Genomic DNA, 25,436 nt, shown 5'->3' with positions numbered 1-25,436 from the left:
AGAGAACCAAATATAAAAACAACACATACATGTTAATAACCCAGTCTTCCATCTTACCAATCAGCTATTTCAGTGCCCCATACTTTCCAGAAGGTGTCCATGTGTCACTGCCGTAGTTTTTAAATACTTTTTTTCAGCCCACTTTTTACAATTGGATTACTACCACCTGCCACATTTCTCAATAAAATTTATTTTGCCTTGGAAACAAGTTATTTTCATAAAACATGTTTTTTATTAACTTACAATGGGTTTATTATTGCTATTTTAATATAAATTATAAATACATTTTTAAAACGACTGTTTCCATCTTCAATGCCATAAATATTGACAGATAGAACCCAAATGCCCTTTGGGGTCCTCAATAATTTTTATTTTATTTATTCATTTTTAAAGATTTTATTTAGCGAGAGAGAGACAGAGAGCAGGGGGAGGGGCAAAGGGAGAGGGAGAGAGAGAATCTCAAGCAGACTCTGTGCTGAGCGCGGAGCATGCAGGGGCTCGATTTCACACCCCTGAGATCGAGACCTGAGCCAAAACCAAGAGTTGGACACTCGACCGACGGCACCACCCAGGGACCCCTCTCCGTGATTGTTAATGTCTAAAGGCAGCCTGAGGTCAAAACGTGGGAACGTGCTGCTTTCCCCACTGAACCTGAACCCGGGGACCCACCTGGTTCAGTACTCACCTGCTCAGCTAGGACCTTGAACCTCAGGCCACACTCAGTAACTGAGTACTGACTCCCAGTTTATTGAGGGGACACCTGAGCCAGGCCGAGATGTGTCGTCATCCTTCTCCAGCTCAGTTCTAGGCTGGGAGGGCTTTGCTGTGTGCTCTGGAAAGCTCAGGGGAGGGGTGGAAACGGATCCTCAGCCCCTGTGCCCCTTGGCGGTGACGCCGAGGCTCCCACCTCCCTGGCAGCTTCGTCTGTCCTTGACCTCCAGCGGTGGCCTCCCTCCCCTCACAGCCTGCTGTGTCCAGATGCCCTCACCTGGAGTCCACGGCGTCTGACATCAACCTGAGCGTCAGGCTCGATGTGTCACTCTGACGGGAAAGCCTGTCACTCTCACACACTCTTCATGGGTGGGAGCCATGTGGCGGCCCCTCTCTGAGGCCAGACCCTGCCCCATGGTTCCCAGCAAATGAGTTACTAAAGCAACAGCCTAATGAGGGGCGGATGGGGCTGGGTCTGAAGAGGGTGTTGGAGGGGCCTCTGGAGGAGGTTCTTCCATGTGTCCACTGGGAAGGAGGGCCTGTTTCCTTCCGGGGTGCTGTGCTGTGCTAGCAGAGATGGCCAAGGCTTCTCTACTTGGCTCTGAGGCCAGGGCACTGTCCGTGGGGGCTGTGACTGGTCCCTGTCCTGTGGAGGATCAGGCCGCCCTCGGGCACCAGGATCCCCCGCGCCCCTGTGAAGGCTGGGCAGATGAAGAGGGGGCTGTCATCAGACCCCAGCCTGAAGAAGGGTCTCAGGGGCCCAGAAAAGGGTGAACGGGGACATGTGTAGATGTGTGATCTGTCCCTCATGTTATAGAAGGAGATATCTCCAGCTTCATAGTCCAGGAAGACACCCACCCGACGAAGACGCTCTTTCAGGGGAAGAATCCTCTCAGGGGAAGACAGGACCCGGTACTGGTTTCCAAACATCTCCAGGGTCCAGAAGCCATTCTGGGGGACCAGTAGGGCCTCCCCTTTCCTCTCAACACTGTCTCTGCAAACCCCCACAGCCCACACCATCACGTTTTCAACCTCAACCTCCCAGTAATGCCTCCCTGAGGAGAAGCTCTCCAGGCCCAGGACACAAGGCCGGCAGTCGAATCTCTTCGGGTTGTCGGGGACACTCTGCCTGGCGGGGCCTCTTCTCACACTTCTCCCGTCCTCCGTCAGGAAGAGCTCGGGATGAGCGGTGTCCGGGTCTAGGACCACGTCAGCTGCAGAAGAAGTCTCCGGTTTAGGCCTGGGGTCTCAGGAGATGGTGCTATTCTGGACCCCAGGGAGGTCCCAGAAAGGTGGTGGGAAATCCCTGTGTGGTGGCCTTTTCCATGAAGGGCCCTTGATCCCAATTCCCAGGCGGCTAGTTCACAGAACTCCTGAGGCTGCACTTCTGTCTCCTGGATGACAGGAGACTGGCCTCAGATAGGGGATCATCAGGGGTCTAAAAATGTGGAAAGTTTAGCAAAGGAACCAAAATTCATGGCTCCCGCTTTCTCTCAATTTTCTCCGCTCTGCCCCCTTTTCTATTTAAGACATACGGTCTCTGGGACTCTCTTTAGTTAGGAACGTCCCAATTTGGTTTAAACCAGCAAAGAGGCCCATCCTGCTCCCTCTCCCAGTGAAGCAATTAATGCCAATTTTCCTCTGCCGATTCCTGGGTAGTAAAAGTTCCTTTCATTGGTTCTCCGGATTCCACCAGTTTCACTAGGTGACAACTGATTTAAATGACTCCCAAGGGCCCCCTTTCCCAGGGGAAAAAGGGGGGGGTCACGTCTCCACAACCTGCTTCTGTGTTAACAAAATGGGTCTGACGCCTATGTCTCTGCCCTCTCTGGATGTAGGAAAGGCTTCAGACCCCTGACATTCTGCAGATCTCCCACCTACAGTTACTACTCAACTGGTCTACATTTCTGTCGTGTGAACATGATTTTCTTCTCCCCACGTTGTTGATATGTCTGACTCTGACAGTTTTGAAATTCACCTAAAGAGGAAAGGTTCGAGTACCACGGTATCTGGTAAAGCCGGGATTGCTTGGTGCTTTTGAGCAGAAGGGGAGAAATCATAAGATGCAAAGTGCTCATTAGGATGAGGAATTTGGATCCTATGCTCTCTCTCTTGACCAACGCCCCTCCCCTCACAGGCCATTCCCAGAGCATCAGTGTTCCCCGGGAGCAGAGAGGTGTTTCCAGCCGCCTAAGCATCCACCCTTGAATTGGGTGTGGGGAAGCTTATTGCTTTTCCATCATGTGGTTCTCCAATTGTGCAGTCTATACCATCTCCCAAATTAATCCAGGATCCAAAGAGCAACAACTCCTAAAATGTAAATGTATGGTAAAGCTCTGGTAATGATAGATAAAATTATGCTAAACAAGAGGACATCCTCAGGAGCCGTGGGGATTCCCTGATGGCAGAGCTGGGACCCAGTGCCGCGGTGAAGCGCACCCCAGCCCCTCCGCCTCCCAGCGCCCCCTGCCCATCTCCTCTAATACGCCCCGCTGGCTGGCCAGGGGGCAGAAGCCTGAGCTCAGAGGGCATGTCCACGGCGCTCACCGGCCTGTAGCAGGGCTCGTCTCCATCCTGCAACGGGACAGACACACAGAGGAGCTTCAGGAGCTGCTGGCTAACCGAGCAGAGTGCACACCTGCATGGACTACTTCAGGAAATGGTACACTTACGCAATTCTTCTTGAAGTTGCTCTGAAAAAGAAACAGAAACCAAATCAGGTCCTCAATAGAAGAAATCAGAGAATTTGAGTGTGTGTTGAACGAGGGAGGGTGGGTCCTTCGTGATCACCCCTGTCCCCCGCTGCCCCTGCCACTGGAACTGTCAAGATTCCAGAAACAATCGATGCACCAGTGGCTGGATGTTATCACTGCTTATTAGGTTTACGTTTGTTCAGCAGCATGGTGCTGAGTCCGCAGAACGGGAGCAAGCAGGCGGGAGGGGGAGTCCCTGGTTGCCACCGGTCCAGGCCCTTTGCCGTGGCCTCTGTTCGTTTCCTCCCTGTCCCCAGGCTTCTAGCTGCCAGAGCCGTGGCCCTGGGGCACCTGTCCTCCTACTCTTTTACCTTTGATGCGATGCTCTTTCTCTTCTTCCGCATGGTCTGTCTCCAGGTCCTTACATGCGATTTCCTTCTCTTCATTTTCAACCTCTTTTCCCCTGTGGAGTTTCCTGATGAGACAGATGCTCCCGGCGGTGAAAAGGAGCAGAGAAGGCAGGATGACAGCGAGGCCCACCGTCCAGGGAAAGGTGCCAGGAGCAAAGGATTCTGAAAAGGGAGCCAGGAGAGCCCCACTCAGTGAGAGCAAGGAGAGCCCGGAGAGGGTCCCTCACGATGCCCATGGGAAGGGCTCCCTGCTCTGTTGGCTTTACTCTCAGAAACCCCAGACAGAGACCCTGGCTCTGCACTGGCTCATCCCACAGGAATTGCCAGGGCTGGGGGCCCAGGAGCCAAAAAAGCGGGGGCCCCTGAGGCTACCATGGGAAGGACCAGGGTGAACACGGCTAACCGGCCACCCCTGAATCAGCACAGCCACCACCCGGCACATCCCACCACCCCTTCTTGCCCGAAAGATTGCAATTCCCCGCTCCCTGCTTCGTCTATACCCTCTGCAGTCTGTCCCCTGCACAGCAGCCCGAGTGAGATCCTGTTACTTCTCTGCTCAAAACCCTGCAGTGTTTCCTATGTCACTCAGACTCCCTCAACAATCCTTGCCTGCGCACCAGCCACACCTGTCCCTTGGGGTTCCTTGAAGCTGTCTGACATGCTCCTGCCTCAGGGCCTTTGCATGTGCTGTTCCTGCTCCCTGGGTTGCTTGATTCTCAAATACCTGCACGGCTCATTCCTCCCTTGCCCAACTGCCATCTTTTCAGGTGAAGACCTCCCTGACCATCCTATTTATAATTACAACTCTGCCTTACCCCAGCACTCCCCGTCCCCTCCCCCAACTAAGGTTTTCGACAGTATTTACCTCCATCTGATATAATCTGCAGATTAATTATCTCACTTATTGCTCTCTGCCACCCTAGAATGTTAGCCCCATGACGGCAGGGATCTTTATGTATTCTGTTCACTGATTTATCTTCAGTCTCGAGAACAATGCCTTGAACATGGGTAGTACCTGTTAAGTATTTGTTGAATGAATTCGCGCATGATGTCTGTAGACAGAGAATCCCACCCACCCTTCCCTTGAGAAATGCCATGGGCAGGAAGGGAGAGATTCAGCAGGCAGCCCTCTGGGTGTAGTGTGCCACTTGGCCAAACCACTCTCCATTTATGATTGTTCTAAATGTTTTAAAAATGGCTGCAGGGGTGCCTGGCTAGCTCAGTCAGGGGAGTGTGTGACTCTTGATCTCAGGGTGTTAGGAGTTCAAGCCCCACCTGGGGGTAGAGATAACTTAAATAAATAAACTTAAAAAAAAATTTGCTGCAGGATAAGGACCGTGACAGAGAAAGAGCTCTCGGAGAAGACTTTGATTTTCCCCTCGAGGCAAGACAAGGGGGGAGTCCTCCAGCTCTTCGGGGCTCAGGGCCCTTCCACCCCACGCTTCTATCTCCCCATCCCTGTTCCAGGCTCTGTTCTGTCTGAGGACCCTGCTTCGGCGTGATGAGCCTCCAGAGGGCAGGGAACCAACCTGGGATGAAAATCACAGTTTCCTTCTCCTGGCCAAGCAGGGTGTTGCTGACGGAGCAGGATGTCTTCCTCACACAGCAGGGCCTGATGACCACGGACGTGGTGACCATGAAGAGGCCGTCTGCGTCCACCGTGTAAGCCTCCTCCAGGGCTGGCATGATCGCACCGAGAGGGTCCCTCCACACCGCACGGGGCTCCGGGAACCAGCCTCTGGACGTGCACTCCAGCCGCACACCTCCATCCTCCTGGCCCTTCATTTCGATGAGGGGCTTAGAGCCCAGGCCTGGGGACAGAGACCAGGGAGCAGCTAAAAAGGCAACAGCGCCCTAGCCTAAGCGTCTTAGATCAGCTCTCCACGGGGAGAGCCAAGGGGTGGAGGAAGGCAGCAGGGGGCCAGTGGCCGGAGAAGCTGGTTGTCGTATTCCACGCACTCCCACGGTACCCCTTCTGAAAGGAGGGAGGAAAGGAGGGCTGGAGGAGAGGAAGGAAGAAGACCCCGGCATTGGGCAGCATCAGGAGACCAATATGCCAAGCCATCCTGAGGTCTCTGAGGGCAGGGTGACCTTGCACTTGGCTTTGTGCTCCACCCGTGACCCCATCACAGTGACACACATCCGTCTGTCTCCTACCAAGTGACTGTTGATTGATTCATTCAGTTAGAGGGTTTGGTTGTCTCACTTCCGGGTGAGTGCGTCTGCTCTGACCTGAAACAAGCACGTTGCGGATTTCACTTTCCGTCCTGCGGGGACTTCTCAGCAGCGCTGGTCTCCCGAAGCTCGGGAATAATCCGTTAAGGACAGAAGCCTGCTGGGCCAGGCAGAACCTTGGGAAACTTTTTGACCTCAAGACATTGTCCCTGCTCTCCCGGCTTAGGGCTGCACGTGACACAGGTCATCAGAAGTGGTGGTTCTTAGGAGAATGGACAGAACTGGAATATGCAGAACCAGCCCTTGCCCCGGTGCAGAGACGTGTGCCGCCCAGGGGCTCAGTCAGCCAGGGGGTGTCCTGGTACCCCTCCACAACACCTACCAGTTAGAAAGACCTGGGTGCTCCTGGGAACCTCAGGATAATGTATCACCTCCTCAATGTCAGCAGAACATCACAAAAAATCCTGACTCCAGGCTCTTCCCAACTTACTCTGTCTATAAAAGAATCTCTAATAAAAGAGAAGTCTGGTTCAAGACCTGTAAATGCATGGTCCTAGAAGACTTCTGCCCCTTCAGCCAGGGGTCCAGTGATCATCCAAAGTTCTTAATTAAATTAAATTTTATTTCAGAACAGCTCAGCAAAATAAAATTCCTGTTTATTATTGGACGACACTGTCTCATCCAAATTTCTTAAAAAAAAAAAAGATTTTATTTATTGGGGCACCTGGGTGGTGCAGTCAGTTGAGCATCCAACTCTTGGTTTCGGCTCAGGTGGTTATCACAGGGTCCTGAGATCGAGCCCTGCGTGGGCTCTGCACTTAGCATGGAGTCTGCTTGTCCCTCTTCCTCTGCTCCTACCCCTGCTCTCTCTCGCTCTCTCAGATAAATAAATCTTAAAATATTTTATTTATTTGAGAGAGAGAGAGACAGAGCAAGCACGAATGGGGGGCAGGGAGGGAGAAGCAGGCTCCCCGATGAGCAGGGAGCACAAGTGACGACTCCACTCAGGGCTGAATCCCAGGACCCTGGGATCAAGATCTGAGCCAAAGGTAGACGCTTAACCGGCCACGGGTGCCTCACATCCAAACTTCCTAATTCCTTTGTTAAGGCGATCCAAAAAATTAAAAGACAAATGAAAAGACAAAAGACAAAATTAAAGCAATCATATAAGTCTTAGCGCTACCAGCTCCATCTGATTTTTGCCAAGAAGAAATAAGCAAAAAACAAAAAACCAATTGCACACTGAAAGGCTCAGGCAGAAACTGAAGTGTGATAAGACTCAAAAGAATTCAGCAAGTTGGAGGGAAATTCTACAAAATGGGGTTCCACGGGGTTCAGTCAAGGCAAGTTTGAGACAATAGACTTAAGGACAAAATCAACCAGCCAATGAGCCAAACAAACAAAAAACAATAAATAAAACAATTCTACAACTCAGTTCAGACTGGGGCAGGCCAGGCCAGGGTCATGTTTACAGGGAAAGAACAGAGGGTTCCTGCCACATACAAACCCATCCTGGTCAGCTGTGCAGTGCTGCTATGCACAGAGTCAGGACACCAGGGTTGAGAAACCCTCCTGCCACAATATTTCAATATGTTCTATTAATCACATACAAGGTTGCCCTTCTAGGTGACAAAGATGGCATCTCCTACCATCTGTGAATTGAGGCCCCCTGGGGAGGCCACCCTATCCTCTAAGCCTTACTTCCACTGGTCTGATCGACTGAAATGCCATTGATTTAGGTGTATCTTAAAGGCTCTTCCAGCCTTCAAACGTTTCTTTTAGTAAGTCTATTGTCTATGAGAATGAATGAGTCTATTGTCTCAAACTTGCCCTGAGAATGAGGGCATATCTTAAAACCATTATTAATAAACTCCTAGAAATCCTGGTTTATATGCCACTTCTATTCTGAAGGCTTGCCCAAGTCCTCTGGTCAAATTCTCTTGTTTTCCTGTGGGGCCAACAGGCTTGATACTTAATCATGCTTTAATGAAATCATCTGGACAAGTCAATCACTCTCACTACGATTAGTATTTGGCGAAAGGGAAAAAAGGCAAAATTACTATCTATCAAAACAAGGGACATCCCTATGTTGTCCCCATGCGGTTACAGACAGTGGCTCTTCTCACTCTCAGAGTGAGAGAGCAAGATGACAAAGTCTATGGTCCCCTCTCTGGACCCCCGGTGCGGGTGCTGAGCTGGGACTTCACGCGGGGTCCTCTGAGCCCCCGAGGGTTACGACTCACTCTCTCACTTCGTTCTGGTTGTGCTCGATCTCCATCCTGTCAGGGAAGCTATTCTCCCCCACCCCCGCACCCCTTACATTCTCAAGCCCTCTCTGCTTTATTTTCTCTACGGTGCTCACCACCATCTAAGATACAGTTTAATTAGATATTGTAGTGATTGGCTCTCTGCACTCTCTAGAACGTGGGCGCCGTGAGGGCAGGAACCTTGGTGTATTTTCTTCACTGCTTCCACCTTGGTTACTTGGAATAGTGACTTGAGCATAGGAGTGGTTTGTGAAGTATTTGCTGAATGAACTTACGAATGTCTGTGATGCGAGGGGGCCCAAAGAGAAATTTTCCCACTCTGATTTTTTTTTTTTGCCTTTTTAAATGTGTTATTGAAAATTTAAAAATATATGTGTGGCTCACATTTGTGGCATCTATTTTATTGCTAATGGACTGTACAGCTTTAGATTAACATCCCCATGTGTCATCCTGATTGCCTCCAGACTCTGGATAGTTTAAAACTCACTCTGAAATTTTTTTTTTCTTTTTTCTAATGCTTTAACATTCTTTTTTTTTTTAAGATTTTATTTATTTATTTATTTGACAGAGAGAGACATAGCGAGAGAGGGAACATAAACAGGGGGAGTGGGAGAGGGAGAAGCAGGCTTCCCGCCGAGCAGGGAGCCCGATGCGGGGCTCGATCCCAGGACCCTGGGATCATGACCTGAGCCGAAGGCAGACGCTTAACGACTGAGCCACCCAGGCGCCCCCTCACTCTGAAATTTTGATATCAGCTATGTATTTGTTTTTCTTTCAGTTTATAACTATTTATTAAGCACCTACTAGGTGTCAAGCAATCTGCTCGATGCTGGAGATAGAGTGGTGAATAATTGCTGTTGTTTGTCAGATCCTGATGGGTTCTGGTTGTGATTTGGATAATAAAGCTTAAAAAAAAAAAAAAGTCCAGTAACAAAAGCCTGCAAAGGTACTCTCAGGGTACTCAAGGGTACTCAAAAATTTTCACTTCCCCTGGGCACACGGTTGGGACTGTAGTTCCCCTCTCCTGTACCAGGAGGCATAACCATCCAACTTGGTTTGGTCAACGAAATACGAGTTTAAAGAACATGGAGCAGTCATGATTTGCCAGGCTCTCTTTCCCTCAGCTAAGGTGAACTGCAAAGCTCCAGATCCCTGAGCGAGATCCGTGTGGACTAGAGCCCCACCTGACTCATGAGGACATGTTTCACCTGTCAGAAATAGACCTTTGTTCTTTTAACCTACTGGGTTCCGAGAGCTGCTTGTTACCAGAGCATCTCCTCGCATGTCCTGACCAACACACACATCAAAGACGATTAAAAACACGGCCTGACCACAGGCTCGGGGAAAAGGTTAAAAAAGCAGATCTCAGGCTCAGAATGGAGATGGCGGGATATGATGACCACTTACAGCTTTAGGGAGCAGATTCATCCATTCAGCTGCTATTTGTTGAGCAGTTCTTATGCCCCAGACTCTGTTCCAGACATGGGCTTGCAAAAGGAGCAAAACAGTAAACATCCTTCTAGCCGAAGAGACATAACATGCAGGATAAGTAAGTAAAATGCACATAGAAGGCTACGGGAGCCAAGGGGAAAAGGCAGGAAAGGGAGTGAAAAGGGTCCAGGATGGGGGTTGATTCTCCCAGTTGTGGGAAACAACTGACTAGAAAGAAGAAATGGTGGGGTGTCTGGGTGGGTTGGTTGGGTGGCTGCCTTCGGCTCAGGTCATGATCTCAGGATCCTGGGATTGATCCCAGAGTCAGGCTTCCTGCTGGGCAGGGAGTCTGCTTCTCCCTATGCCTCTGCGCCACCGCACCCCCTGCCCCCCGCTTGTGCTCTCTCACTCTCTCAAATAAATAAATAAAAATCTTTTTTTAAAAAAAAGAAGAGATGGATTGAAATCAAATGCGAAAAACTTGTCTTTGGACTTGATGAAAAATGTATGGAGCATCATATGCTATTGGTAAGAGTGTATATTAGCACAAGCATTTTAGAAAACAAATTTATAGTATCTATTAGAGAGGAAGAGAGGGGCGCCTGGGTGGCTCCGTTGGTTAAGTGTTTGCTTTCAGCTCGGGTCACGACCCCGAGGTCCTGGGATGGAATCCCACATCGGGCTCCCTGCTCAGTGGAGACAGCCTGCTTCTCTCTCTCCCTCTGCTGCTCCGCCTGGCTCATGCTCTCCCTCTCTCTCAAATAAGTAAATAAAATATTTTTTTAAAGATTTAATGTATTTTTTGACAGAGAGAGAGACAGCGAGAGAGGGAACACAAGCAGGGGGAGTGGGAGAGGGAGAAGCAGGCTTCCCGCCGAGCAGGGAGCCCGATGCGGGGCTCGATCCCAGGACCCTGGGATCATGATCTGAGCTGAAGGCAGATGCTTGACCGACTGAGCCACCCAGGTGCCCAAATAAAATATTTTTTTTTAAAAAGAGGAAGAGAAATATTTCTCATTATACAGCACTTCTAGGAACATGCTTCATTTGGGAAATTTGAGAATGGGCATGTTATGAACCGAATTATGCTCCCCTCCATTCCTAACCTCCAGTACCTTAGGATGTGAAGAAGATACCAGTACATACAGAGAAAGATACCCGAGATGTGCCCACACAGAGAAAAGGCCATGTGAAGACACAGAGAGAAACTGACCATCAGCAAGCCAAGGAGAGAGGCCTCAGGAGAAGCCTGATCTTCCTTCAGAACCGTGAGAAAATACATTTCTGATGCTTAAGCCAGTCTGTGGTATTTTGTCAGGAGAAGGCAGTGTTCTATTTGTTGATATGAGTAGTGGTCACATGGGTTATAGTTCATAGTGATTCAGTAATCTGTACATAAGTTTTTCTGGATGTGTATTATAATTCACAATAAAATGTCTAATTCTAAAACGAGTCGCTGAGCAAGACCCTTGGAGATCTCTAAGTAGGCATGAGAATTATCTGTAGGAGTTAAACATTCTCTCTGGCTCAAGGCTACAGAGGAGTTCTGTGTGCACCTCTCAGGAATTGATGCCTACAGTGTGGCAGGGCAAGCCCACTCATTTGGTCCTTGGGCAGGAGGAAGCCACCTTCCCTGTTTTAAAATCTGCTGGGCCGGGGCGCCTGGGTGGCTCAGATGGTTAAGCATCTGCCTTCAACTCAAGTCATGATCCCAGGGTCCCCACATCGGGCTCCTTGCTCAGTGCAGAGCCTGCTTCTCCCTCTCCCTCTGCCATTCCCTCTGCTTGTGCTTTTCTGTCTATCTCTCTGTCAAATAAATAAATAAAATCTTAAAAAAAAAAAATCTGCTGGGCTGCGGTGGGCCTGAGGTTAGGAGAGAAACTTTCCTAAGGGTCACCCTGGAAAAGCAACCAAGCAAAATGAAAGGGCACACCTGCCACCATCAGGCGCACGATGGCCTCGTCGTAGGACCTGCCTTCTTGGAAGTAACAGTGGTAGATGCCGCGGTCGTGGGCTGTGACGTTGCGGATGACGAGCGCCACGCTCCCCGTGTTGATGTGTTCGCTCACAAAGGTGGTCCTTCCCCGGTACTCCTCCATCTGCTCCTGCGTCTTCTCTCGTCCGCCCTTATACACGAGCACCGCCCGGGAGAACTGCGCGCGGAACCAGCGCACCTCCATGCGCTGCGCGTCTTTCTCGGGCCACAGGTGGCAGTGGAACATGGTGTCTTCTCCCACCATGGCCAGGACTGGGTCAGCTGGCCCCACGACAGTAAACTGGGCTGTTCAACAAAGGAGCAGAATCAGACGGCGCGGCCGTCACAGATCTAAGGCAGGAAAGGAAGACGGTATTCGGGGGACAGAAGTAGTCTTTCTAAGGCCACAGGGGCTTCCTGAGCTGAGGCTGCTGGGGGCCGGTAGCTGAGGCTGGTTGGCAGCCACAGACAGCTGGTGGGGGTATCGACTGGAACTGCTAATACTTATTAAAAAGCACATACTGAGGACCTCGTGCAAACCCTGGGCTTACAGAGATTTTCCCTCTATCCCCCGATCTAGCGCAGGGCCTGGAGGGTAGGATACACTTGAGGGGTCCGTTGTGGTACCACCAGCCACGAGCTAGTCCCCACTGGAATGTGCTGTAAATGTAAAATACGGACAATTTGGAAATGTTAGAATAAAAAATGTCAAATATCCCACTGTTCATATTTTACATCAACTGAAAGTTTAAATAACACTATTCTGGTTATTTGGGGTTAAACAAAATGCATTGTTAAAATTTATTCCATCTGTTTCTTTTTGCAATTTTAAAGGTAGCTACTGGAAAACTTAAGACTGTACGCGCAGCCCTCCTGTGGCTCTCACTGGGTTTCTCCGCGCTGGTCTACATTCGGGGAGCGCGTGCAGAGTGCGAGCCGCGGGACCCCAGCCGCAGGACCTCACTCTTCCGCTCTGCAGACTGAAGTGTTGATCTTTGCCGTCCCAAGGGCCGGCAGGAACTCCAGGCAGGCGCCCCTACCTGAGCGCAGCGCAGAGCAGCTGAGGAGCGCGAACGACAGGAGCGAGCCGGGCGCCGACACGCGCGGGGCAGCCTCTGGCTCCATCTGCGCCAAACACGCGGCTCCCGGGAGAGTCCGCGACCCGACGCCTGGGGGTACAGACGAGGAGGAATTTGGCACCAGCTCTGACCGAAGTCAAACTTTCCTGTGACCCGCACTGCGATCCTCAGCACCCCAACTTCTGTGATGAGCAGCGCCCTTCCTCTCCCTGTAGACTGACTCCTTAAACATTCCGCGGATAAGCCACAAGGCGATGATCCGGGAAGCAGCTTTCCGCCCTCCCCGGCTCCCTTCTCTGGCCAGAGTTGAGTTTCTTCAGGTGTCACTCGATCTTTTTCCATACGCTTCCTCGCCCCGCCTCCCCATCCTCCCCTGGAATCCCGCAGAGCTCAGGGAGGTGAGGGCAGGCGCGGAGAGCCGCGCCTCTCCCGGGAACCCCGCCTTCCACCGTCTCACTTCCCACCTACCGCCCCCACCCACCCCCCCGGTCCCGGAGACCTAGCGCGACCCTCCCTTTCCTACCTTCTCGAATTCACTTATGCGTTTTATCTCCTCTGACGCTCAAATGAAGATTTTCCTGTTGTCCTTCTTCTCTCTAGTCTCATAATCACAATCGGAGAACAAAACGTCCTGAAAGCAAAGAAAAAAACCCTTTTCTTCGCCTCGCATTAGTCGCGGCGTTCGGGGCCCGGCATCGGGTCCACTGTGACCACAGGGTCCTTAGATGCCAATGAATTGTCTAGAGCCCAGGATTGGCCGGCTGTGGGTCAACCAGCCAATGGCATCCCCGAGCCTCCTTACTCACCAGTCACTAGGCAGAATACACACAAAGTTTAAACTCGCACAGCGGCGCGTAGCTTTTTGCGATTATCCGGACTTTTAAAATGTCCTTTTTTGTCATTTTCAGAAGCAGACTAACCCCAGGAGCGGCCTCTATGTGTAGACCGATGAGTGTGTAGTGGCTGGAGTTGGGGTTGGGGAGGCGATGAGGGAAACATAAGCGGCCCTACTTCCAAAGCCAGAAGAATCTGTTCCAGTCGCTGGGCTTGTGCGGGCGAGGGAGGGGAGAGGGAGGGGAGAGGGAGGGGAGAGGGAGGGGAGAGGGAGGGGAGAGGGAGGGGAGGGGAGCTGGTAAAGAAGGAAGCAAGACGGCAGCGGCAGTCGCCATTATGGACGCCGTCATTCTCTCGGAAACGGTTGAGTGAGGCACTGAGGACAGGAAGGCGCGCTCTAGTGGGGGCTGGAAGACGGCAGCCGACAAAGGCTTCTCGTTGGGCTTCATGGTCGGCCGGTGGTGGACGGTCTGGTTGAGCCCAACACCCCCTACACCCACACAGCGCCCCTCCCAGACCCCAATCCGGCCACTCTCGAGCTTCTAGAATAATCTTCCAACGCACATTTCTTAGTGTTTCCCCCAACTGCTTACATGCTTCCTCGGGAGGCTTCCAAATCGTTCTGATTCACTTCAAAGCTGCACTGGCCTTGCATCCCGGGGCTCAAAGTCCCGAGGCCCGCACCCCTTCCCCCCCCCGGCCCTCCCCCCCCCCCCCGTCGCTCTCCATTTCTGCCTCCGGAGCCCCGCCTAGCCTTCATGTCCCCGTCCTCCCAGACCAACAACACACGTTCCCAGAAGGTCGTGTTCTCAGACTCCTCCGACTCGCAGGCTCTGCCCGTTACTCCATCCTGTCCCACGTTCTTGTTGCCGAGGTGACATGAGCCCATCTTCGCAGGGACCGGAGTTTGTGCTCCCCGGGAGCAGATCCTTGCCCTCTGTGATTCCTCTCTCTCCCTTACAAGGCCCGGCCTGGGCTCTGCACTCGGCTGTTGTTCAGCGCCTGAGTGAGAAAGCTAAGTGGGAGGCCACCCCCAACGTTGTCCATCCATACATCTGCTTCAGTCCGATCTCCCGCCACATCACCTACCTTTGCTTCTCTGGACCACACTGTGCATGAAAACTGCCCTCGCGAACCTCCCAGGCATACCTGCTACGGGTGTGACTGGTGACACAGTGCTGGGCCATTCAGTCAAAACGTGCAAAACTTGCCCTCCGGCCTGGTCTGGGTGGGGTGTCGGGGGGGCAGCGGGACCACGGAACATGGACATGTATTGGAAGATGGAAGTCACGGCTGCTGCATGGATGGGGTGGAGGGGGGTGGTGACAGACCTTACCCGGCATTCCCTCCATTCTCCCAGGCGGAGCCTCGTAAAGAACGCTGTCAGTGTGCAATCCCATGTGCCCTTGGGCCACGTCAGGTAGATAGTTTCCTGCAAGGTGACAAGTTCCCAGGTGCCTACTTTTCTTCTTCTCCGTCTGAGAGCTTTCTCTAACACTGATGATGCTTGCTCCTCCGCATACACGCGGCCCAACCTGGGAGGACAGGGGCGTTGACCCCCCTAGGGGCATCCTTCACCCAAAGGGGGATGGGGGCTGTGCATAAGTGGCCCAGGCACCCACCCCTGCCAGGGGGGTTCTGAGAGTACAGGGTGGGATTGGGCCCAGCTGCCCAGACAGTAACCAACTAGCTAACATACCCTTTCTGCCACTTTTCACTTAGTTGACTTTTTCCCTTTATTTATTTCTGAACTCGGGTTTCCTGGGGTCACTTCCCAAGTAGACTACATGCTGGGGTCACTTCCCAAGTAGACTACATGCACCCAAGTCCTCGACTCAAAAGTCAGCTTTTGGAGAACCTGAACGAAGAGATGGAATTAGGTAGAAATTTACCAAGCATTGTACCCAACAGTGAGAATGATCTTTCCTGGAGAAGTACACTCTGACATATGTACCTGGTTCTCTACTGAGAAGCTTTCGTGTGTTATTTCCTTTTCTATGAACTAATAATTTCTATGAACTAATAATTCCTTTACTCATTTTTCTCCTGGGTTGTTTTCTATTTTACAGAGATTAGCTCTTTCTCTAAGATATGACTTGTCTATATTTTTTCCCATTTTTATCATTTTGTCTTTGCGTAACGGTCTAATATTGACCAATTCTCATCCCCTGTCACAGAGTCTGTCCCGAGCAGCTTTGTGGGGGGAAGAAGCTTCTCTGGAGTGAGGAGGCTCGGGACCGCTGCTCTGTGCCCCACATTCACTGGAAGACAAAGGCCCGAGTCAGCAGTGGAGAACCTACATGGTCCTTTCAGTAGCCTGCCTCAGCGTGCTGTCCCGAGGCTGCCCAGGGCCTGACCTGCTGTGCAGAGACTGCCTGTCTTCTCCTGGCCCAGGAGGGAATTCGGACGACACGGGAGAGTCTGCCCCGGAGCCCCTTTCAGGCTCACAGCTGCTGTGGCTGCTCACAGACCTGCTCCATTTGCAACCAAGGGTGCTGCCGCAGCAGCCGGCGGGCCCTCTCCCTTGGCGCAGCCCCACTGGGTTTGGGGCTGGGGACTCAGCCATGCACTCCAGAAGGATCCTGCCATCTTCATAACGCTTCATTCCAACACGAGGTTCTATCAGAGCCCAGTGCTGCAGAAGGATCAAGTAGCCTGCGTTCTGGGGAGCCTCCCGTCCCAGGGAGGCTCTCAACAGGTATCAGACAGCACACTCAAGCTTGGATAATTCAGGAAGGGTTTCCCTCTGGAGCGGTTTACAAAATGTGGGCTAGAGCTATACCCTGGGGCCAGGAACCCTGGGGTTACCACCCACCCCTAACCCCAAGGGGAGGAGAAAAAGAGGCTATTTTGAAGACCTAAAAGAACAGAGTCATGGAGAGAGGGCTCTCTTAAGAGGACCTGTGACCTTTGAAGGGGAATGTGTAGCCAGCTACAGGTGGTCCCTCGGGGAGAGAGCCCCCCGGGGAATAAGTACCCAGACTTCTCTCTCCTCTCTCCCTCTTTCAGCCTCTGCTATGGCTCCCCATGGACCAACCCCAGCCAGAAGCCACTGGGTCAAGAGGGTGCCCTGAGAAGGAAAAATGCAACCCTCAACACCTGGACATTGGCCTGGTCCCAGTCTTCTGTTGAACATAAGCAATTTCACGGGACAGCAACATCAGACAAGAGCATTTTGTCACTATGATGGATCGAGACGAGCACAAGACTACTCAGCAACTGTGTATGAATGTGGAGGAAAACACGTCCGCACCGCAGCGGGGACCAAACATCGCCCCAGGAGAGGCTTCGACAGACTGCTGAACCTTCACCAGTTCCAGCTGTAGCCTCCATTGATACAGTCTTCCTCCTACACCAGACCTATTAAGATACCTGCATAAAGAATGACACCTCCCCCACCTCCCTGGCAACATCCTGTCTAGGGCAAAGCCCCGCTTCCATGAGCCCTCCCCCAAATTCCCTAACACAAGCCCAAACTCTATGCCAAGTCCTCTCGGACACCTTCTTCCAGAGACACCCCATAGTTTCCACCTGGCCCATGTTCCCCTTCTGCCGCAGGTCATAAACACCACTTGCAGGAGGGTGCCTGGAGGCCTTTGGTGGGAGAGCCTGGAGGTCAGCACCCCCCCCCCCCCCCCCCGCCCCGGGCCCACAGCAGTGTGCACCTGGAGGGCCACAGAAGCTATCGGGAACAGAACTGAACCCAAAGCGCTGGGCGCCAGTCACCGTGGGGACGTTTTCTTCTCCTTCCTCACCCTGCCCTTTGCCTTCCCTACTCAGACCCTGTGGAGTAACACAAGGAAGTTCTTGACCTGATACCATAGGGTCAGGAGGAGTTCTTCTTGGAGGAAAACCTCTCTTTCTCAAAGGCATCACAGAAACAGCTGGAAGGCGGTAGAGGCAGTTCCTAGGGACCAGCCAGGAGTGCTCCCACGTGGATTTGGAGCCCGAACTCTGCACTTGCCCCCAGGTCCCACCGAGACGTGAGCAGAAGCCCCGGGAGGCCACTGTGGGGGCGGGGGGGGGGGTTGTGGATGTATCTCTAAGCAGCCAGACCATTTCTGGACACTGTTGCTTACTTTGTTATACTCTATCCTTCCATTCAGCCGCCTATTCATTCTTACTTGTGTATTTCAATCCTTACTTATTTTTTTGTTTCATGCCTTTTAAAGTAAGTGGCAGACATCAGTGCACTTTCCCCTGGATACTTCAGCTCACCTGTCAAGAACGCAGTTACGAGGGGCGCCTGGGTGGCTCAGTCGTTGAGCGTCTGCCTTCGGCTCAGGTCATGATCCCAGGGTTCTGGGATCGAGCCCCGCGTCGGGCTCCCTGCTTCTGCCACTCTGCCTATCTGTGCTCTCTCTCTCTGTGTCTCTGTCAAATAAATAAAATAAAATCTTAAAAAAAACACAACGCAGTTATGAAATGCTCCATCTTATTAGGATGGAGAGTCTAATCCTATTAGATAACCAGGCTCCATCTTCAATATGGTATTTGAAATACGTGTAGGAGTAACTTTCAGTTGTCTGCTCTAAAATGATCAGTGGGTTATTTTTACCTGCGTATCCGTAGCTCCTAAATGCCTGGCCGTTCCTGACATTATTGACAGTCTGGCCCGAGGTACCTGGCCCCATCCAGGAAGAATCAAAACTGCCTCCAGGAGGGCTTCTGGAAGCAGAAGGGCTCTAGAACTTGCGCTCCCTCCTGTCCGTTCCCCGGCACCTGCTGGGAGAAGTGCTCCTCAGGAAGGGACTAGGTGTTCTTGAGGACCCGAGGGCCCCACAGATCACTCGAAGAATGACAGGCATAAAATCATGAAACTGTGAAGGACTGAGGACAGGCATGGGGTTGAGTTCAGAGACACAATAAAATAGGAGTGGGCATGGCGTTACAGAGGAGTGAGGAAGGACGAGTTAGCTCGGAATGTAAAAATCTGCCCTGCCGGTGGGCAGGCTGGGAGAATAGACATGTTTGCTAAAGCCAACTGCATAGTTAACGGGAGATACTGTTTCTCCCACTGTCACGCTGCAGCCACAGAGACGCAGACAAGCCCCTTCTCTGAGGGCTTCCTGCTTTCTTATCGCTGGGAAACGTGGTCTTTAAAATTCACAGGCTACCAAAAGCTTCATGCTCAAAATCCTATCAATGAGAATGAAACATTCCATTCTTGCCTGGACGATCCACATTAGTTTGACACAAAGAACCAAACTAGATGCTAAACTTCAGGCAAGTCCCCAGAAGGCTCGTTTCTCCCCGCCCCAGCCCTCCCAGATACTGCCTAACAGAGACACCAAAGCGCCAGACTTGTCGATAAGGTCACGTGCTCTTGGCCTGGGCACCTTGATTACCCGGAGAATGTCACCAAATTCCTCTGATGTCATTTGCATCAGGGCTATTTAAGGACGGGCTCCTAAGCTCGGGAAAGCAAGGAAACTTTTGCAAACACTGCCTCGCTGAAGAATGATTGCTATTTCTATATATTCTAGAACACGGAAAGTATATAAATTGCTTAGAGTATTGCCAGCTGCTGTAACAAGATATTCCAAAGTGTCAGGGGCTTAATTCAACAGTAATCAATGTCTTGCTCACATAATTGTCAGTTGCTTCTGGTTGGCAGGTAGGTTTTGTGGGTGTGACCCCTTTCATCTGTGAGCCTCCATCCCTGACAGCAGGGTCCTCCACATGTGGCCAGAAAAAAGAAAGTGGCCCTCTCCTAAAGGCTTTGGCCCAGAGGTGACACACCTCACTTGCACCCATATTCTGTTGCTGAGAGTCAATCCATGGACCGCCCCCCGCCCCGCTCCAGCTGCAAGAGATGCTGGGAAATGTCTTCCCTCGCTGGACAGCTAATCACCAGAGATAATTCTGTACTCTGGAAGGAAAACATGAATTTTGGTGGATAAGTTCCTCCGCCTCAGTGGGGAAAGCTGTTTTTATTCAGAGGGGACCTGAGAAACAAGCCCCATTTTAGAGAACAGATAAACCTTGACAGTCTTTTCTGCTTTGTTTTTGTGTTTGTTTGTTGTGGGGCTGTTGTCAGCCAAGAGAGAGGTACTCTCCAGAAATGCTGGTCTCAGCTCCGGGGATGGTACTCTCTGGGAGAGTCCGAAAGCTTGCATGGGCTCAGCCATGCACGGAATGAAGCACATACCTTTAGCCCCTATTTCTGTTTGTTTTAAAAACAGACTGTCCTGAGGCCAATTTGTGGAATTCGAGAAGTCTTGCCTTCAGGATATCCAGTCTCCTCTGGGTACTCAGTTTCAGATGCCCAGGGCCTGCTGACTTCTTAACCCTATCCCTTATCAGATGAGCTTCTGTAAGGTGAGGCTTCTTGTTTTTCGCATTGGCATACTTGAGGGGACCTGCAGTTAGTGCCTGAAACACAGGAGCAGGTGCCCAAACCACTGGTTGAATAAAAAAAGAAAGAGATGAGAGAGTGAGGGAGATCATCATTATCTACCTTAAAAACTCATTTGCTCTACTTTTTTAATATTGCATTTGAAATCTGTGATTTCTAATTGCTGAATAAAAGGCTATGTCCCTCATTAAATAGACTTCAGGAAATAGTGAGCAGGTTGGAAACAGATTTTCAGGGGCAAGGGAGTCTTCTCGTCCCTGGGACTATCCCTTATCCAGATCCTGCCCCGGAGTTAAGCAAGGGCCCTTTGTCCTCAGGTTCCTCCCCCATCTTCATGCTCAGCAATGATTAAGCTGCTCAGATTCACAAAATAGGAACCTCAGACATAGCCAAAATAGTCTCCCAACTAATCAGTGGCAAGGATTTACCATTCTTATCTTAAAAAATAATAATAATGGTACTCACATCTACTCTACACGTGGTGTATGCATATTCAACAGGTTTCTATTGTAACCATGCCTCAAAATAAACCAAACATCTCAGGGGATTATATCAAGCACATTTAGAGCCCAGGCCCACTTCACCGATATTCCACCAAGCCCAAAGTGAAGGAGGTGTGGCTTGGCAAAGACACGCGGCTGACAACAGGAGAATTGGGGGCAGTGGCCCTGTGCACCACAGGAGACAGCTCTGACCGCAGAAGTAGCATGCGCGAAACACAGAACACACGCACACAATCCCAACACCAACGGGAACCTGGTTGCATTACTATTCACCTAGTGGCCTGCCATCCACGCATATGCTCAAGCCCAAACTGGGAAGTCATCCCTGCTTCTATGCTCCCCTTACCACCAGCATCTAACTCACCAGCATCTAACCCACCAGCAAGTCCTATCAGCTCCACTTCCGATTCACATTCCGCCCCTACACGGTTACCACCACGATCCAAGTCTGGGCCATCATCTTGGGCATAGACGGCTGCCACTGTTTCCTGAAGAGTCTCCCTCCTCTGCACTCAGCCCTGCCCCATGGACCGCACATCATATACACCATATACACCAGGTCACCATGGCAGCCGGCCCCCTGTACCCGCCAGTGGTCCTTGTGTCACGGTGGGCAGTTAGTGAGGCTCTAACGGATGCCCGGAGGCCAGCAAGGAGGCGGCCGTGGGCAGCTGTGGGGAAGGTCAGAGGCCTGACCTGGCAGCATCCACGAGAAGCCAGATCCCACCAGACAGGCCCACGATGGCGGCGCCACGACAGGAAAGCCCTGAGCAAGTGAGGAAGAAAAGGCGGGAAACTGTCCTACCAAGAAATCCTTGCTCCAAGTAATGAATATTCCACCCCCTTGTTAACAACTGTCAGTAATAGAAACCCAACCCCCAGGTCGTGCGCCTCTCCCTCTCTCTCTCCCCCTCGCATCTCACCAGAGTATACTTTTCATTTTAGTAAACTTTCCCCCTCATGTTGCTTGTCCACTGTGCTGCGTGTCTCTTTGAATTCCTTCTCATAACAAGACCAAGACCCTTTGATGACTCCTTCAGGGCTGGCTGGGTCAAGGCCCCAGGACCTGGGGTCTTCCCAGTTCAGCTGGTCACTTGCAGCTTTAATAAGATCCAATTCCTTACCATTTTCCAGAGCATGCTTCCCTAACTGAGATGCGGATCTCCATGCCCCAGGTGGGGATCTTATTAAAATGTAGACTGACGCCGTAAATCTGGGGTGCAGCTTGACTCGGCATTTTGAGTGGGCTTGGTGCTTTGGGCTCACGGCCCCCAGTGGAACATCCTCTGTGACCTGCCCCCTCCCCCACTTCCTCTTTAGCCACCTCCCTTCAAAGGCCTTCCGTCTATTCCTTTTCCACTTCAGCTCTCCAGCTCCAAGGACTCTGCCCCCACGCCTGCAAGCCCTCCTCTCAGAAGCAGGCTTACTCCTTCTCATCATTCCTGTCTCAGCTCAGCTCAGCCATCACCTCCTCAAACAGGCTACTCCTGACCACCACATCTTGCTTGAGAGTTTCCCAACCTCAGCACTACTGACATTTTAACCCGGACAGTGGGGAGCCGTCCTGTACGTGGTTGGATGTTTAGTAGCATCCCTGAACTCTACCCTCTAGGTGCCAGGAGCATCCCCCCCCCACCGCCCCGCTTTGCAATAATCAATAATGTCTCCATATGTTGCCAAATGTTCCCTGAGGGCGTGCTTATCATCCTCAATCCCCAGCTGAGAACCACTGCTGTATCTTAGTTCTATCTCCTTCAGGCATCTTGTTTATTTGTTTCTTGTCACTGTAGAGCGGGAACTCTGTATATGTCTCCCTGCCTCTATCCCTGGCACTTTGAACAGGGTCTGATACATTGTAGGTGTTTGGTAAATATTTGTGGATCAATGAATGTATTTTTGTTACCAGATGAATTCCTTTCTTCCCCCCAGATGAATTCTTTTTTTTTTTTTTTACGAGTGTTGGGTTAGACAATTTTATTTTATTTTATTTATTCTTCAAGATTCTATTTATTTGACAGGGAGAGACACAGCGAGAGAGGGAACACAAGCAGGGGGAGTGGGAGAGGGAGAAGCAGGCTCCCCGCCGAGCAGGGAGCCTGATGAGGGGCCCGATCCCAGGACCCTGGGATCATGACCTGAGCCAAAGCCTAATGACTGAGCCACCCAGGGGCCCCCCAAAATGATTTCTTAAAGTTTTGTGCCATTTTATAATTCAGCAGTGTACTAGGTAGATGTCCATGCCATTTTTTCAGCATATTTTAAAAATTTTTATTAAAGAAAATTCCAAACATACACAGAAGTAGAGAAAATAGTATAAAGAATCCCTTAGGTGTCCATCCCCAGCTTCAGCAACTCTAATGTTTTGCTGGATGGAAAATACTGCATATCTCTGCTCTCACTTTTCTCCCCACACACTATACAGTTTTATCCGTAAGGTTAAGTCTTCCATAGTTAAGGACTTCCCCCCCTCCCCCGCCAACAACCACAACGCCTTTATCATGCCTAATAAAAATTAAGACTACTGTAGTTTCTTTGAGTCATCTAAACCCATATGTAAATTTCCCCAAATGTCTCTCAAAAATGTATTTTTACAATTGGTTTCTTCAAATCAGGGTCCAAACAAGGTCATAGCATTGCCATTAAGGGTGCATCACATTCAACGGTGTGTGGGAGTGGGGATGAAAACTAGCTTTGCTACCTGCTAATTACTGGCTGATTCTTACAGGAATTCTGCTAATGTTTTATAGATGCATTATTGCATGTAATCCTTAAAACATCACCTTTAAACAGCAAATGGTGAGCTCATTCTACTCAGAAGAGACATCTGAGGCTCAGAGACCCTAGTAAAGCTGCCCCAGGTCACTGACTGAGGAGTAGGCTGCTCAGATTTAAAGCCAAATGTCTCACCCCAGAGTTTCTGCTTGTAACTGGTGACGTAGGAATGTAGGGATTCAGAGCAAACGGCCAAGAAAGAATGCTTGAGACATCTTCGGTGCAAACAGGTGGTTTTATCAAACCACAGGGACAGGACCCGTGGGCAGAAAGAGCCGCATTGGGTTGTGACAGGTGACCAATTATATATTTTCAAACTGGGAGGGGCTTAGGGGTAGTGTAAGTCATTAAGGAATTTTGGAAGCAGGGTTTCCAGGACCCGGAGGGGCTCGCTGTTGTTAGGAAAAGGTCATTTATTACCGTCTAGTAAAAACTCAGTCATGAGCCCCTTCGGATGTAGATCAGGGGGCCATATGCTGGGAGGATGATGGCCAACACGTATCTTGCCGGGTAGAGATGAAGGAAGTTTCCAAAAGAATTTTTATATTTAAAGAAGTCTTACAGGATCCAGGAGTTTGGGATAATGTTAAGCTAAGATTGCCTTTTGCCCTTAGCAAAAATATTAATTTGAGGCAGTTGAGTTTCTAGAGGAAGGTCACTCTGCCTAAGGACTTGTCAATGGACTGTAAGCAGTAAGGAAATTTAACTTTTTCTTTTGCCTTTGTTTCCCACATCACCTGGTATGCTGTTCTGAATCTGCGTGATAATAGAGAAAACAGTGGACAATCATTTAGGTCCAAGAAGGAAAACATTTTGACGTTATGAAAGTAATGCAGAAATGCATTATGCCACCTGCTGTTTGTTGATCTTGATGTAACACAGTAGGTGTATTTCCACTATACTATAATCTCTATGCTTCATCTCCAAAAATGACCAACGGAAGAATTCAAAAAGGATTTGTCGAGTGAATGTGTATCATTCCATATAGGTCGTTAGTTTATGGGTAAATTTTAGTTGAATATTAAGTTTGATATTTTAAAAAGGATTATAAAACTTGGCTGTTAGTTGCCCACACAGTGTAGCAGTAATCCTTTCAACTGCATCCTTCACTTGGCAGCCATCAGCTCTCTGCTTAAACATTCCCCAAATGGGCACCTCACTACCTTACAAAATGAACAAGGCTAATTGTAAGAAAGTTATTCTCCGTTATTCTCCTACAGGGCAAACTCTGCTTCCTTGGAACTTTCTTCCACCTTTTGGTTGTAGCTCTGCTCTGTGCAGCTCAACAAAAATTTATCTGATTCCTCAAACAGAACAGCTCCACATATTATGATTACAGTAATAAACTCTCTCTCACTTTCTCCTGTTATTGTTCACATTTATGGAGCACCTGCTAAGGCCTTTACTAATTCATTTGTTGCTCACCAGAACCTTATGAAGTGGGGGCTACTGTCCCCGGTTTACAGATGAGAAGACTGCTCAAAACCCTCCCGGACCACCCCCTCCTCCCCTGCCCTTCTTTATCTTTCTTCCGGGCTTATTTTTCTCCGTAACATATGGGTCACCATCGGACATGCTATGGCGTATGTTACTTGTTTATTTTCTCTCTCCCTCTCGCTAGCACCCCAACTCCATGGAGGCAGACGTCTGTTAAGTTTTGAGTACTGCTCGATCCTTTTGTCTATGAGCTCTGACAGAAGGATTGCGCTCTTGGATGTCATCCAGAATAACCATACAAATGGACTTAATAAAACTGTAAAATAGAGGAAAGCTCTAGCATGTTGTCGCGTCTAAAATCTGTTCTGTTTTATTATTTTTTTAACATTTTATTTTTTTAACTTTATTTATTTGAGAGAGAGCGCACATGAGAGGGGGAGGGTCAGAGGGAGAAGCCGACTCCCCGGACTCCAGGATCATGACCTGAGCCGAAGGCAGTCGCTTAACCAACTGAGCCACCCAGGCGCCCTTGTTTTCTGTTTTAATCCACAGTATTTCAGGTTGAAAATAAAAGTGGGTAGGAATCATGATCCAACTGGGTTGTTGTTAGGAGAAAATGAAACAGTATCTATAACACATTGTAAAATGTGTCCACAAGAAAACTACAGGCCCCAAATGGGGACACTTACCAAACCAGGGCTTTAGACCACACCTAACCGCGGTTTCAATCTCCCAGAAACGCAGCCTTACCAGGCCAGTCAGGAACCTTCCGGTCCGCCCCAAGGAAGCAG

The 25,436-nt window shown here is 50.3% G+C and overlaps 1 protein-coding gene across 4 annotated transcripts; it reads right to left on the bottom strand.

Annotated features, from left to right (window-relative positions):
- Positions 1 to 209: 209 nt before the first annotated feature.
- On the bottom strand, positions 210 to 25,436 carry LOC114212573 (butyrophilin subfamily 2 member A2). Of its 4 annotated transcripts, XM_088024164.1 has the most exons (12): positions 25,335 to 25,435; positions 18,134 to 18,297; positions 17,794 to 17,949; positions 14,912 to 15,007; positions 13,265 to 13,372; positions 12,703 to 12,831; positions 11,621 to 11,968; positions 5,344 to 5,625; positions 3,776 to 3,976; positions 3,384 to 3,404; positions 3,259 to 3,285; positions 210 to 1,925 (listed from the first exon to the last, which is right to left on the bottom strand). In XM_088024164.1, the coding sequence occupies exons 6-12, from the start codon at positions 12,785 to 12,787 to the stop codon at positions 1,303 to 1,305; spliced, it is 1,587 nt and encodes a 528-aa protein (XP_087880290.1). In that variant the 5' UTR covers positions 12,788 to 12,831; positions 13,265 to 13,372; positions 14,912 to 15,007; positions 17,794 to 17,949; positions 18,134 to 18,297; positions 25,335 to 25,435; the 3' UTR covers positions 210 to 1,302. The 4 variants fall into 4 exon arrangements, with proteins under 4 accessions (XP_087880290.1, XP_087880289.1, XP_027963293.2 ...); XM_088024163.1 differs by lacking the exon at positions 18,134 to 18,297 and having other exon boundaries at positions 25,335 to 25,436; XM_028107492.2 differs by lacking the exons at positions 14,912 to 15,007; positions 17,794 to 17,949; positions 18,134 to 18,297; positions 25,335 to 25,435 and adding an exon at positions 13,548 to 13,773.

Source organism: Eumetopias jubatus, unplaced genomic scaffold, assembly GCF_037043125.1.
Source record: "Eumetopias jubatus isolate StellerSeaLion01/CBP00866 unplaced genomic scaffold, mEumJub1_p1.0 scaffold_6, whole genome shotgun sequence".
NCBI lineage: Eukaryota > Metazoa > Chordata > Mammalia > Carnivora > Otariidae > Eumetopias > Eumetopias jubatus.
Note: the sequence above shows the minus strand (reverse complement) of the source record. Positions and strands in the feature narration are given on the sequence as shown.

What these genes read in the sequence shown, in the direction of transcription:
- LOC114212573 (XM_088024163.1), bottom strand. Translation starts at nt 12,787, where the DNA reads ATGGAGCCAGAGGCTGCCCCGCGCGTGTCGGCGCCCGGCTCGCTCCTG. An exon ending in AACTGTGATTTTCATCCCAG is followed by an intron (nt 3,977 to 5,343) that starts GTTGGTTCCCTG and finishes CTCCCTTTTCAG; the next exon opens with AATCCTTTGCTCCTGGCACC. An exon ending in GAAAGAGCATCGCATCAAAG is followed by an intron (nt 3,405 to 3,775) that starts GTAAAAGAGTAG and finishes TTTCTTTTTCAG; the next exon opens with AGCAACTTCAAGAAGAATTG.